This window comes from Mesoplodon bidens (assembly GCF_964165515.1).
Source record: "Mesoplodon bidens genome assembly, chromosome: 15".
Classification (NCBI taxonomy): Eukaryota; Metazoa; Chordata; class Mammalia; order Artiodactyla; family Ziphiidae; genus Mesoplodon; species Mesoplodon bidens.
The window spans coordinates 57184858-57197620 of record NC_138171.1 but is presented as its reverse complement, the minus strand read 5'-3'; the positions used below and the strand labels follow the sequence as shown (position 1 = coordinate 57197620).

The following is a 12763-nucleotide window of genomic DNA, read 5'->3' as shown; positions in this document are numbered from 1 at the left end:
TGGAGAGGGGACAAAAAACAAAACAAGAAACAAGGAGCAGAGTAATGCGTACGCCTGTCAGTTTAAAAAAAACATGCCAGGCAGAGCAATAGGTTAGGAATAAACAGTCCAAGATTTGTAAACATGGCCTGAAAAAATATACACTGGATCTGGTCCCTCTGGGAAAGGGGGACAACTGGGGTTCCAACTTTATCTGTGACATTTTATTTACTTTACAGAAGCAAACACAACAAACTTACATCGGTTCACCTGGGATGGTGGGCTCAAGACAGTCATTATACTACCCCCTTCACTTTTTTGAAAAATTTAAAAGACAGACAAAACAGTAAAAGACCACAGGTGACTTAATGTTTCTGTAGAACCCAGAGGCAGAGGCCAGACTGCAGGAGGGTGATAAGAGAACAAGAGGACTTGGGGGAGGGGGGATCCCACATTTCCTGAGCACTTTCCATGGCCCAGCACTGGGATAAACCCGCAGGCTCATCACACTTAGAGGCTCCATCACAAGCAACCCTCTCAGAGACGTTCAATAACCTGCCCAGTGTCACAGGCTAGTAAGGAGAGGGAAGCAGGACTCGGACTCACAACTTCCTGGCTCCAGAGTTGGAAAAAAGATCCAGGAAAGCCATTTTTAGGATGAAGAGACCTAAACTAACAGTGGAGAGCCAGCGTGGAGAGAAGATGAAGATAAGGGGGAGGGCAGACCGCGGGCGAGGGAGCCAGATTTTGGAGAAGGTGGGAAAGAAAAGAAAGGCCTGGAAGCAAAGGTGAGGGGAACCAACCTGGGGTACTTACAGTAACTTCCGCGTAATCTGTCGGCATGTGAATTTGTTTTCCATTTTCTTTGTTTGACTGACTGGCTACATCATCGCTTTTTTCATTTTTTTGGCTCTTTAGCCAGAGTTCATAAAACTGTTCCATATCTTGTACTAAAGAAAAATGAACTCCTTTCAGCAGCAAATATTTAAATACGCCATTTAAATACACACAAGAACACGCACTCTTCTGGTATCAGTCGGTGCAATTTTCAAAAGAAACTTGAGAGGGCTGAATGGAAACTGATCGTATTTAGACACGGAGAGACAGTCCATTTCCAGACTCTCAGAGGTAAGAACCAAATTCAGGACTGTTAAGACCACAATAGTTAGGTTTTTTTTTTTAATAGTTAGTTTTCAAGATTAACTCCTCCCTGCATTTGCAAGACACTATGGGGTGTTTAAAATTCAGAAACCATTTCAAGGGCATTGCTGAAAAGGAAAGCCTCGGCACGGCTTCACGATGCCCCACGTTAAACACTTGCTACCGCTGCTGTAACCACACAGGCTACTTACACAGCTCCTCACTGTCTACTGAGAAACCTACTATAAGGACCGAGATTCTGACCCTGATGGGAGCCTGTCAGTTGAGCCACAGTCCCAGAAGACCGACATGCTGGGGTGCAACTTACAACAACACAGCCATGACCAGGTGCTGGGCAGTGGCTGCAAGCTACTGGAACAAGTGTATCCGGCATTACTGTCAAGCGATAAAACCAAGGTTTCTCAACCTCAGCACTGCCAACGTTCTGAGCCAGAAAACTCTTCACTGTCGGTGGCAATCTTGTGTGTGTAGCATGTTTAACAACACCCCTAGCCTCTACCCACTAGCTGCCAGTAGCACAGCCCTACAAGTCATGACAATGTCCAGACGTTGCCAAGTGTCCCCAAGGGAAGAGAGGTGTGTGTGTGGCAAAATTCATCCCCAGTTGAGAGCCACTGAGTTTAAAAAAAAAATCTGGTAATGAGGATCTGGTCAAAACTCGGCTTCACTGCCTGCCTAAGTGTTTCTAAGATTAGAGGTAAACTAAGAAATTCTTCTTCCTTCAGACCAGTGGTAGCAGGAATCACTGCAAGAGCCCTGATTTACAAGGACACCTTCAGTAAGGCCCAACTCTATGTCCCCACTCCAGCAAGAAGGAGTCCTGTCCACACAAGTCACTGAATTTTTACATGGTTGAAATACGATAGGTGACATGCTTAAATCAGATGGCTTCTGGTAATCCAGAGATCACAGATCTTAAGCAGTCGGTAAATTTCCATCAGTTTACTTAAGACTGAAGAACAATAATCCTGGTAGCAAAACCTTTTCTGGTTGGAATTGAAAGTTTGTCTGAGGCTCCTCTCAAAGGCTCTCACAATAAAAAAAAAAAAAAAGGCTCTCACAATAAACCTAACGTTTGACCAAGACAAACATTCTCTCCTCGGGCCTTTGAATCTGGGCCTGTTCTACCAGTAAGGGCTCCTTGAAGAGACCTCCAATTATAACCTGATTAATTCAGGGGTGACTATTCACAAAAGGAGCTCACAGAAGGACTAAACTTCCCAGACCATGAATCACGCCTATGACATCAGAGGATGCAGACCTATGTATTTGTATCTGAATCTGACCTAAGCAAACATGATCGGAGCTCAGACTCTGCTTCACTGATAAAATGGTGTAATGGTTTAGAACGCAGACTGCTTTCTGTGTGCACAGTAAGTTGGCATATTTACAGAGAGGAAAGAGACTTTCAGGCAAGCTAGATTTCACGGGTGTCAAGGCCACGGTTAATCATCAACTTACTCCCGTTCTCTTTCATGTAGGTCCACACTTCTCGTTCCTCAGGACTGTGAGCAAAGGAACAGTTTCCAACATACTGACATTTTTTCCCAGAAGCAATATGATTGCACAGCTGTATTGGAAAGATAGGAACATGCTTTAAGACAGAGTACACTTAGTAAAACTGCCTAATTTTTACATTTAAGCAAAATAAAAATTATTATCCATGCTAATGCCGAGAACATAATTTTAAAAGGAGATTAATTTGCTTCTATTCAAATTGACTATAAGCCCCAAATACATGAGATGATATTAAACTTTCTGTCTCAAAACTTTTCAAAAGAAAATTTCCAAAAGAAAGTAGTATGAAACTGGAATATGGAACATTTTCTTACAAGGAAATGTCAACAAACTCATTGATTCAGAGTATCTGCTTTTAACACAGCAGAACATTGTATCTCTGCAATCCAAGTCTCTGGCCCCCTCAGTCTGAAGGATCCTACTCTCCCCTACCTGGCACCCAGGATGCCTCCCTGTCAGCACTTGGGAAGTGATAAAGAAACTGCAGACTCCTCCAAAGGTACTAAACAGTGTCAGAAAAAATCTCAGACATTTACTTATCACCAATACTGGCAGCTAATCTTGGTCATCATTCTCTAGCTATGCGTTGTTCAAAGACAATTATTCCACTAACCAGGCCATCTAGTTATACAGCGTTCAAATAATACCTCTTCTGGTTATTTGCATTTTTACTTTACAGAGTAAATACACTGATACTGGTAGGAAAATAAAGTGAGAGCAATCAGCAGAACACAGACTCCCCTAAGACCCATGACTATTAAGAACTAGGAAAACCGCCGTCACCAAGAGCTCATTCTTAGATATCATCAATGTACCTGTCTTTATAGAGCATAAATCCTAGTACAATTAATTGTTAGCTTATTTTAGTTTATCCGTGTTTCAGCAGGAGTTGGCCCTATATATTAGTTTACATAATAGTAGATGCTTAGCATTGACTTTCACTAAAAATCAAGAAGCAGTCAACACTTAACACTGCTCCTTTCCTCCCCTGGACCAACATCAGGGACCCCCACCCCTGCAACCCTTACAATTTTCTGCATGAAGTCAATAGTCAACAAAACATTCTTGTGATAGACTGTATTATAGTCTTTTCCCAGTCAATCCCCAATAAGTACTTAGGTATTACTAGGTAGACATTTACCACCGTCTTTCAAAACTCAACGATAAGGAGCAGGGAGAAGAGAAAATAAAGGAGAAGGCCGCTCTGTGCTGGGTTTTTACACAACACCAGCTCCTGTATCTTCCCTAGGATGCAATTATTCTCATTTACAGATGAGCAAACTGAGGCTGAGTAACTTGCCCTTCGGGCAGACTCTGAAGCACATGCTCTCTCCACCTCACCACACTGTCTACACACATACAAACACAGAGTACTATTTCTTCTTTTAGAAAAAGGATCCCTTAGCAATACCTAGTATGGTAGGAAAAAGAGGAAATACGCTCCTGTAAAATTGCAAGGTAGAACACCACGTCCAAGATGAGAGGATAATCAGTGGTCCTAGGCAGCTGCCTCATGAGCTAGAATTGTTCCCAGTCGTCTTAGTTTTAGCAAAGTTTTGAGGAATACACCCATAATCTCCACTATCTTTTGAAGCACAAGATATCAATGGTTCCAATAAACCTTCCTCCCCTCCTACATAACCCACGGATTAAATCACCCAAATCTGAGGCTGAAACCACTGTGGATAAACACAAACACACCACCTCCTTCTAAGACTGTCATTATAACTTGTATAAGTTTTACAAAAAGCAAGGTACCCTGGGTGATGGGAAATTCACCCTCCTCTTCCTTAACTCTCTGGCAATTGGGAGAGGGAGCCTCGTTACATGGGGACTCTGCAATCCACCTGCACTGCTTCTCCGGGCAAAAGGCTCTCTCCATACTTCCTCCGCTGTGGCAGAAAATTTCCGCCTTGTCAGCTCCAAGTGTCCCTTGCACAGTGAAATCCCTCCAGACCCTCTCTCTTGTGAAGAGGCAAGTTGGGCCAGCTCCAGGGCTTTGCCCAGACAATCGTCTTTAAGACCATGTAAAGCACCAGGGAGACCAAGTTGAAACGTGCTACCCAGTGAGTGAAATGCTACCCACACATTAAGTTGGTCTGGTGTTTTCATTCTAAGGGCTTTTGAGGAACATATTGCTCTAACATGGAGCGTTTTTCCTTTGGGTTACTTCAAGAAAATCCTATAATGCTGGGCATCCTTTAGCAAGCATGCATTGCTTCAGTGAAAGAAACAGGCGTGATAAAAACAACTCATCAACAGCATCCATGATAATACGGAAGGCCCTGGGTTTGACAGCAAAGCTGAGGAATCAAATTTAAATGAAATTCTCTCCCATTTGCTCCCAAAGTAATTCATCTGGAAAATAAGCTGAGCCATGACCATCACTCTTCTCTAGTTCATTGTCTACTTACTTTTCCTCAGTAACTCATACGATTCCAATCAATCTAAAGACTGTCCCAGAGCCACACATTCAAAAGGGAAAGGAAAACGAAAGGACCACTTCAATTTCATTAACATGATGAGCATTATTTAAAGGGTACCAGTTTCCATCTGAATTACTACTACTTTCTAATGATTTGAAATGCCTAATTTAAAAAAAAGTGGCTTAAAAATTACGTATGTACATCAAACTGTAAAGGCATTTGTTTCTTTGTGGGGAGAGGACGGATGTTCATCCACTTCTTACGTTCAATAGACATCACTCTCATCGCACGACGATCTTTGGTCCACCTAAGAAAAATGGAGTTCAGAAAAAACAAAAACACACTGGCAAAGGCATAATATAAAGGGGCAGGTACAAAGTTTGTACCTAAAGGACCAGAGATTTTTTTCCTCAACCCTTCTAAAAGAAATGCCTTATGATTCTGTCATTTCATTTCCTGTCAATAATTATAAACAAACATTCCCTACGAATCCTAAACACGGAAATGATGAAATACAGGAAAAACACTTGAATTGTGCGCAGAATTCTTAGCTACTAAATTCTAAAAATCTCTTCCCTTTTGCTTTGCAATTATTCCTAAATTGTCTACTTTCCTTTGCTCTCTTCAAAGTCTTAATCTTTTTTTCTTATATGCATGATTTTACACCCATGAAACAGATCATTATGATCAGGCACTATTTCCACACACACACTACTTACGAATGCCTTGCTTTTGCACTACAATATTTTCTGTTTTTGTCTGGTTCAATAACTTGACCATTTCTCAGACACTGAGCACATACAAATTTTATCTTCATATTAAGAGATCCAGGCATTATTTGATTGCCAAGTACCTTAAATAATTAAAAGATTAGTTTTAATTTAACAGAAAACCAGTTTTCTGAGAACACAATCACCATGCATTTTTTTTCATAATAGCATACAATTTCCGTTTTTGTCTGGTTTGATGATTTGACCACTATATATATATGATCTGATAACTAAAATCTCCAGTTCTCCACCCAAATGCAAGAGAATATGATAAAAGCAGATTACAGATCCCAAATCTCAATTTATGAAAGTCAGCTTTGGAGTTAATGACTAGGATTTTTGGCAGGGAGGGGAAGGAGGGTAGTTGGGTAAAGCAGTTTGGCTGGGCGGTAAGCAAAACTACAAACACAATCCACCTCCCTTATTCCAAGGATCCTCACAGCGCGAGACCCCAACTGTTTTGCCAATTAAGCTGCATAAGAAAACTGTATCCTACAGTCTTTTTTGGCCATGCCGCTCGGCTTGCAGGATCTTACTTCCCCAACCAGGGATCGAAACCGTGCCCCCTGCAGTGGAAGCACGGAGTCCTAACCACTGAACCTCCAGGGAATTCCCTATCCTACATTCTTGGTGGCTATTATGGGATGCCTAACTTTTTTTCTTTTATACGATCAACTAAAATTCAGAATTTTTTTTTCACATTAAGAATTACTCAACGGGGGCTTCCCTGATGCCACAGTGGTTAAGAATCTGACTGCCAATGCAGGGGACACAGGTTCGAGCCCTGGTCCAGGAAGATCCCACGTGCCACAGAGCAACTAAGCCCGTGCGCCACAACTACTGAGCCTGTGCTCTAGAGCCCGCGAGTCACAACTACTGAGCCCACATGCCACAACCACTGAGCCCGCGCGCCTACAGCCCGTGCTCTGCAACGAGAAGCCACCGCGATGAGAAACCCGTGTACCGCAACAAAGAGTAGCTCCCGCTCGCCGCAGCAACAAAGAAAGAGAAAGCCCGCGCGCAGCAACAAAGACCCAATGCAGTCAAAAATAAATAAATTAATTAATTAGTTAATTTAAAAAATTAATCAACTCAATAAACATTAAGAAAGTAACTGGACTGTATGTAAGTTTTAACTGCATCTGCCGACAACTAACATTAATTCGGGTGTTCCAGAAAGGATCCCAAATGCAGAAAGTACACAGGAAAGAATACCTGAGCTCCAGGTACGTTTGCTTCCAAATTTTGCCAATATCGTTTAGATTCCTGGGCAATAGCGTCATGTGAGATACCTGGGAAACGCAGAAGCCTTTTTTTAGGTCCTCTACACAATAACAGGCCACCAATCTAGGCACAGTCAGACTCAATTCTTTAATTAACCCCACTTGGCATAATCTGTTGCCAAGAATGAACATCACATTATTCTTTCAAAATGGAATATTTACAAATATAGCTCTTGGTGTCTTCCGAGGAATCTTTCTTCCTCACAAGTCCACACTTCATACGTGAACTTGTATCAGCAATTACTTATACGAGACCACACTCAAAACAGGCCACTCTAAAGATGAAGTGACTACACGGTTTAAAGCTCAGGATAAAATCAAGTGTTGCCACACCAAGTTGTTGGAGAAGGGTCTCCGATACCGCTTCATAAACCCTGACGCTCTTGAGGAGACATTTCTCAATCACACACAAACCTACCTGTTTCATTTTGCAATATCCAGACTTTCAGTTCTACAAGACTATGTGCATAAAAGCACTCGTCTTCCCTTAAACAGCCATATCGCACCTCATGTCGGCATAAATCAAGCTGACACTGACCATGAAAAGAACGTATTTTGGAGTATTTTACTGTTGTCTCTCGCAAAATGTGGACAAGGCACCTAAGAGGAAGAGGGAGTGACATTTTACTATTGTTCTGCCATAGCTTTAAAAGAAATGTACATACACATATAAAATGTAAAGTTCTAGAAGTTCTAGACTGAAAATACATTTTAAATCTTTATCAGAAAAAATAAATCACTGTATGCAACTGTTTTACTAGGGAGGGGAGGGGATAATTGTATGTTAAGCTATAAAATACCTAAGTCCATGTCATGAGAAGCTATAAATCAGTATTGCTTTTCTGTATTAAATTTCAATTAAATAATTCATTTTAAAGTTCTCAGCAAAACCTATTAGCCATTTAAAAATAGTCACCATCTTTCAAAACAGCAACAAAAGGAGAAGGGGAATGCCTGAGCGGATACTACTCTGGTTTTATTTGGATCTAAAAAGAGACTCTGTGTTGTCACTATAAAAATTAGAAACTACCAACATACTTATTGTCTTCAAACTCATGCTTTGTAACCGGATGAGAACAAGAAGTAGAATTATCTTTGTTTCTTTTACTTATCATTCTAGGCTTATGATCAAAACATTTCTGAAACAGAGAAGAAGAATTATCATGAAAACATAATATGAGATAGAACTTCCGTGCCATGCTTATGATGTACATACCTATACATTACATGCTTACATCAAATAACACTCAGTAAGTATGAAGTCTTAACAGTATTCTTTAGGATAATAGCAGTGACTACCATTGCTGAGCAGATGCTTTATCATATGGCAGGACCAGAGCTAAGTACTTGATACTTCTGGGCTTGCGGGTCGGAAGCTACCACCAATTTCACAGCAGAAAGTAAGGTTTGGAGAAAGTACCTCACAAAGGAATATAAATTCTCCAAGATGCTCTTGGAGAAGTTTGAACACAGTAAGGTTGATCTTTCCGTTGCCACCAAAGAAAGCCTCCCTGCTGAATGCTCCCTTTCGCTCTAGCGTCCAGACATCTATCTCTTCCTGGCAATAAGCGAATGTGCAGTGGCCCAAATATCTACATTCCTCCTCAGCAGCAACATCTAGAAAGACAGGGAATTAAAAGACATTTAAAACGCAGACCATTGTTTTTTCAAAGCCAATGAATATTAAACACGCTTGGGGAGACTTCCCTGGTGGCACAGTGGTTAAGAATCTGCCTGCCAATGCAAGGGACACAGGTTCGATCCCTGGTCCGGGAAGATCCCACATGCCGCGGAGCAACTAAGCCCGTGTGCCACAACTACTGAGCCTGCGCTCTAGAGCTCACGAGCCACAACTACTGAAGCCCGCGCACCTAGAGCCCGTGTTCTGCAACAAGAGAAGCCATCGCAAGAAGCCCGCGCACCGCAACTAAGAGTAGCCCCCGCTTGCCGCAACTAGAGAAAGCCTGCACGCAGCAACGAAGACCCAACGCAGCCATAAATAAATAAATAAATAAATAAATAAATAAATAAATTTATAACAACAACAACAAAATATCAGAAAAGTATTTAAAAAAAAACACGCTTAGGGCATCACTTGAATTTTTATAACAATTCATGGATAGCTTCAAACCATGATACGCATATTACAATACAGGGATGGTATTAACTCTTAAAAAAGAAACCAAAAAACCAGCACTACAATTCTAAATTATTTTTATTTCAGACAGGGAAAAAAAACCTTGATACCCGGATGTACTCCACCTAAGTTTAAAAAGTCGTTTAGGTACATTCAGAGCTCGTTCAGGTGAAGTGGTCTGACAAAAATGAAAATACTAAGTTCTCTCAAAAACAACTTAAAAGAGTGACATTTTCAAAGCCTTAGTTCAGTGTTCTGATTCTGTTTAGACCATGTCAGAGAACCCAAAGTTTGAGACAGTTTTCTGTTTAAAACCTGGGGAAATCCCCATTTCCATAAATAACTATAAAACACCCACAAGACAGGAGTTAAAAACAAAGGTAAAGGGCTTCCCTGGTGGCGCAGTGGTTGAGAGTCCGCCTGCCGATGCAGGGGACACGGGTTCGTGCCCCGGTCTGGGAAGATCCCACGTGCCGCGGAGCGGTTGGGCCCGTGAGCCATGGCCGTTGGGCCTGCGCGTCCGGAGCCTGTGCTCCGCAACGGGAGAGGCCACAACAGTGAGAGGCCCGCATACAGCAAAAAAAAAAAAAAAAAAAAGAGAAAAAAAAAAACAAAGGTAAAAATAATATAAAAAATACTAATGTCTCAATCCAAGGAACTTTCTGTTAACTCTATCTAAACATTTTTAGTTACAGTAATACTGGAACCATTATAACAAATGTAGCAAATCATTTCTCGCTTAGGCGATGCACACCAAGTAATTATAGCATATACCTTTACATATATAATAAGGTCCTTCATAATTTGTTTTTGTTGGTCTTGGACGTATTTTTTTCCATGATTTATCTTCAACATTCTTTATCCTACCAATTAAAATATCTTTCTTACATTTATGATCTATATTAGCATGGTAAGTGAAATCCATTAACTTAGGGCCTGAAAAAGATGTAAAAAGGATTGCTCATATGCACAAAAAGTATCATTTCATTTTACAGGCACATTTATAAGCAGATGTAAGCAGATGGATTATGATTATTAAAATATTAAATTCCCATTAAAAAATCCCATCTTCATAACCCCCAAATGTAAACAAGCTATGGAAGTAACTTTTGCCTTTCGTGCTGTTTGTCAGACAAAACAAAGATCAGGACAAAATATCAGTCTTCCCAAAACATAACCCTTATTTAACTATTAGAATAGGAGTTTTGATGGCTTCTAAAGGTAAAGAACGCATTTAAATAAGCAACTAAGAAAGAAAATTAACTTGGGTCGAGTTTAGAATAAATTGCGTTCATATCACTTGACTTAGGGGTAAAGATATGAAATAATCCAACAGAAAGTACTTTAATTTTCACAAACATTATGGTCAGGTAAATATTCTATTCCATATGATTCTATATATAAAATTTTATCAAAGGAGAGCAGCGGCCTATCCTATTAGACTCCAAAGGTCCCTAATCAATAACTGCTGCTTCTTTAGAAAGAACTCAAAGATTGAAGAATCACAATGGCTGGTGTTTCCACATGTATCTACAAATCCCTAAGAACTCTCAGGTTATTGACTGCTTTAATCCTGTCTGCTCCTTTGTTTGGTCCTGACCTGATTTTACGAAACAGATCTGGCAAGCTTGTCTCAGTTCATGGGTTCCTTCAAGGGGATGTCTTGGGGTCACTGAAGAAGGTGGTTTAGTTACTGCACTTCCAAAAAAGTTTCCAAAGTCATTCCTAGGGTGACTTGACATTCCCAGGAAACTCTCAGAAGCAAACAAACTGCCTGGTCCATTCATCTGCAAGAAGAATTAAGAAAACAAAAAACAAAAAACAAAAAACAAAAAACAGCCAACAAATATTGCACTATCACTAAAGAAGGAAATAGATGCATCTGAAAAATAAGACATTCTGCACAGACTGAAGTTGGGACTATTCTGTCCTTACTGCATTTCTATTTAAAAACCATTTCCTTCTACATTTTCCTCTCTTTTGGGTCTCTAGGTCCCTCCCCCACTTTTTTGGATGCTCCATGAGTTGTTTTAAGTGACGGGTAATTGTTCTGCTTCATCAGCCAACACGTTTTTCACGCCCTGATCTTGTATTTCCTTGTCGTTCAAGCTGTGCTAAAGCCTCTTACACTGCCTGCGATTGTGATTAATTTGCTAGGACAGATCCAGCCTTAAACACAAAGCACTTATTACTGGATGTTCCAGAAGAGTCTTATTTTAGCACTCTTTCCCACAGCACACACAAAACTTCAGGGAGATGGTCACGTTCATTCAAATAACTCAGTTACTTAAGTAAAAGACCTATTTGCAATTTAAGCGACGTATTTACAAAAGAGGAAGTGGCACTTACAAGTAAAAGGGAAGAATTACTGTTGTTAAGCGGTGTTCCCTCTCTAGAAGTTGAGGTGGACAGATCTAAAATAATAAAAAAACTTCAACAGACCTTTTCATTCTAATCATGTAATAAGAACATCAGGGCTAGTAGCTAACTGTGGCTTCCCACGTTATTTTCTCATCCCAATTCCAAGAAGCTTTCTTGCTCGTGACTGACACTCAAAGAGGGCTATGGAGTCTTTCCTCTCCTCTAGAAACCAAGGGCATAAATAACCCTTAGACAAACAAATTTAGATAAAAAGTGATTTTCAGAGACATAAGCTAAGGCAGGGCCTACCAAGTGGGACTGTTAAAAAGACTAAGAAAATAATTCGTATTCAAAATGGGAAAGGCGTCTCTCCTTTTGAAAATATGAAGCAGGAACTCATCATAACATTAAGAAAATCAATAAAGTTCAATTACTTTCTTTTTCTTAGTCGACCACTCAGTTACCTTCTCTCTGCCCTTCTGTCTCCCACAAATTTTAGTTTCTTCAGTTGTCAATCTTTAAATCAATTATTTTGATTTTTATCCCTTTAACCATAACAAAGCCTCATAAAAATATGAAGATTTTTATTGTTATTGTTTAAAGTATATATTAAGCCTAGGATTACAGAAACAGGAGTCAGGCCAAAACCTCAGCAATCCCTTGCAAAACTAAGGCACCAGGCATACTTTGCTGAGCTCAATGGATGAAACCTAAAATAGATGGATCTATTATCATTTTAAACACTGATTTTAAATTAGTCTTAACTAAGTGTTTGCCTAGTTCAGAATTTAAAAGGATAACCTGTCTTTAAGACCCTTTAGATGGGGTATCCCTTTTTTAGAGAACACATTAGAAGTCATTTCACCCCCCAAAACAATAGACACCCAGCTTAACACACTATCCTATAAAAAAACCAGTGCCACATACATTCCTACTCTCAGGGCTTTGATTCTTGATCTCCACAATGGCACAGTTAAGTCCAGGTGAATTTGAAACAGGAGGGTTTTGATTTTAGAGCTACAATGTATTTTCAGCTACAATAAAAATAACTCAAGTACCAACTATCTGGAGTTAGTTAAACAACAGTCAAACCAAATTGTCTTTTTTAGAAAATGGACTGTAACTGTT

The 12763-nt window shown here is 40.2% G+C and overlaps 1 protein-coding gene across 2 annotated transcripts in view; it reads right to left on the bottom strand.

The window, feature by feature from the left end:
* The window catches only part of ZC3H7A (zinc finger CCCH-type containing 7A), a 35355-nt gene that overhangs the window by 2668 nt on the left and 19924 nt on the right, over nucleotides 1-12763 (bottom strand). For both annotated transcript variants that reach the window (XM_081255841.1, XM_081255842.1), the window contains exons 11-21: nucleotides 11624-11688; nucleotides 10875-11061; nucleotides 10049-10210; nucleotides 8558-8754; nucleotides 8176-8276; nucleotides 7556-7737; nucleotides 7070-7146; nucleotides 5804-5937; nucleotides 5286-5391; nucleotides 2602-2710; nucleotides 796-929 (exon numbers count right to left, since the gene is read on the bottom strand). In XM_081255841.1, coding sequence (XP_081111967.1) covers nucleotides 796-929; nucleotides 2602-2710; nucleotides 5286-5391; nucleotides 5804-5937; nucleotides 7070-7146; nucleotides 7556-7737; nucleotides 8176-8276; nucleotides 8558-8754; nucleotides 10049-10210; nucleotides 10875-11061; nucleotides 11624-11688 — 1454 coding nt within the window. The remainder of the gene's footprint in view (nucleotides 1-795; nucleotides 930-2601; nucleotides 2711-5285; nucleotides 5392-5803; nucleotides 5938-7069; nucleotides 7147-7555; nucleotides 7738-8175; nucleotides 8277-8557; nucleotides 8755-10048; nucleotides 10211-10874; nucleotides 11062-11623; nucleotides 11689-12763) is intronic.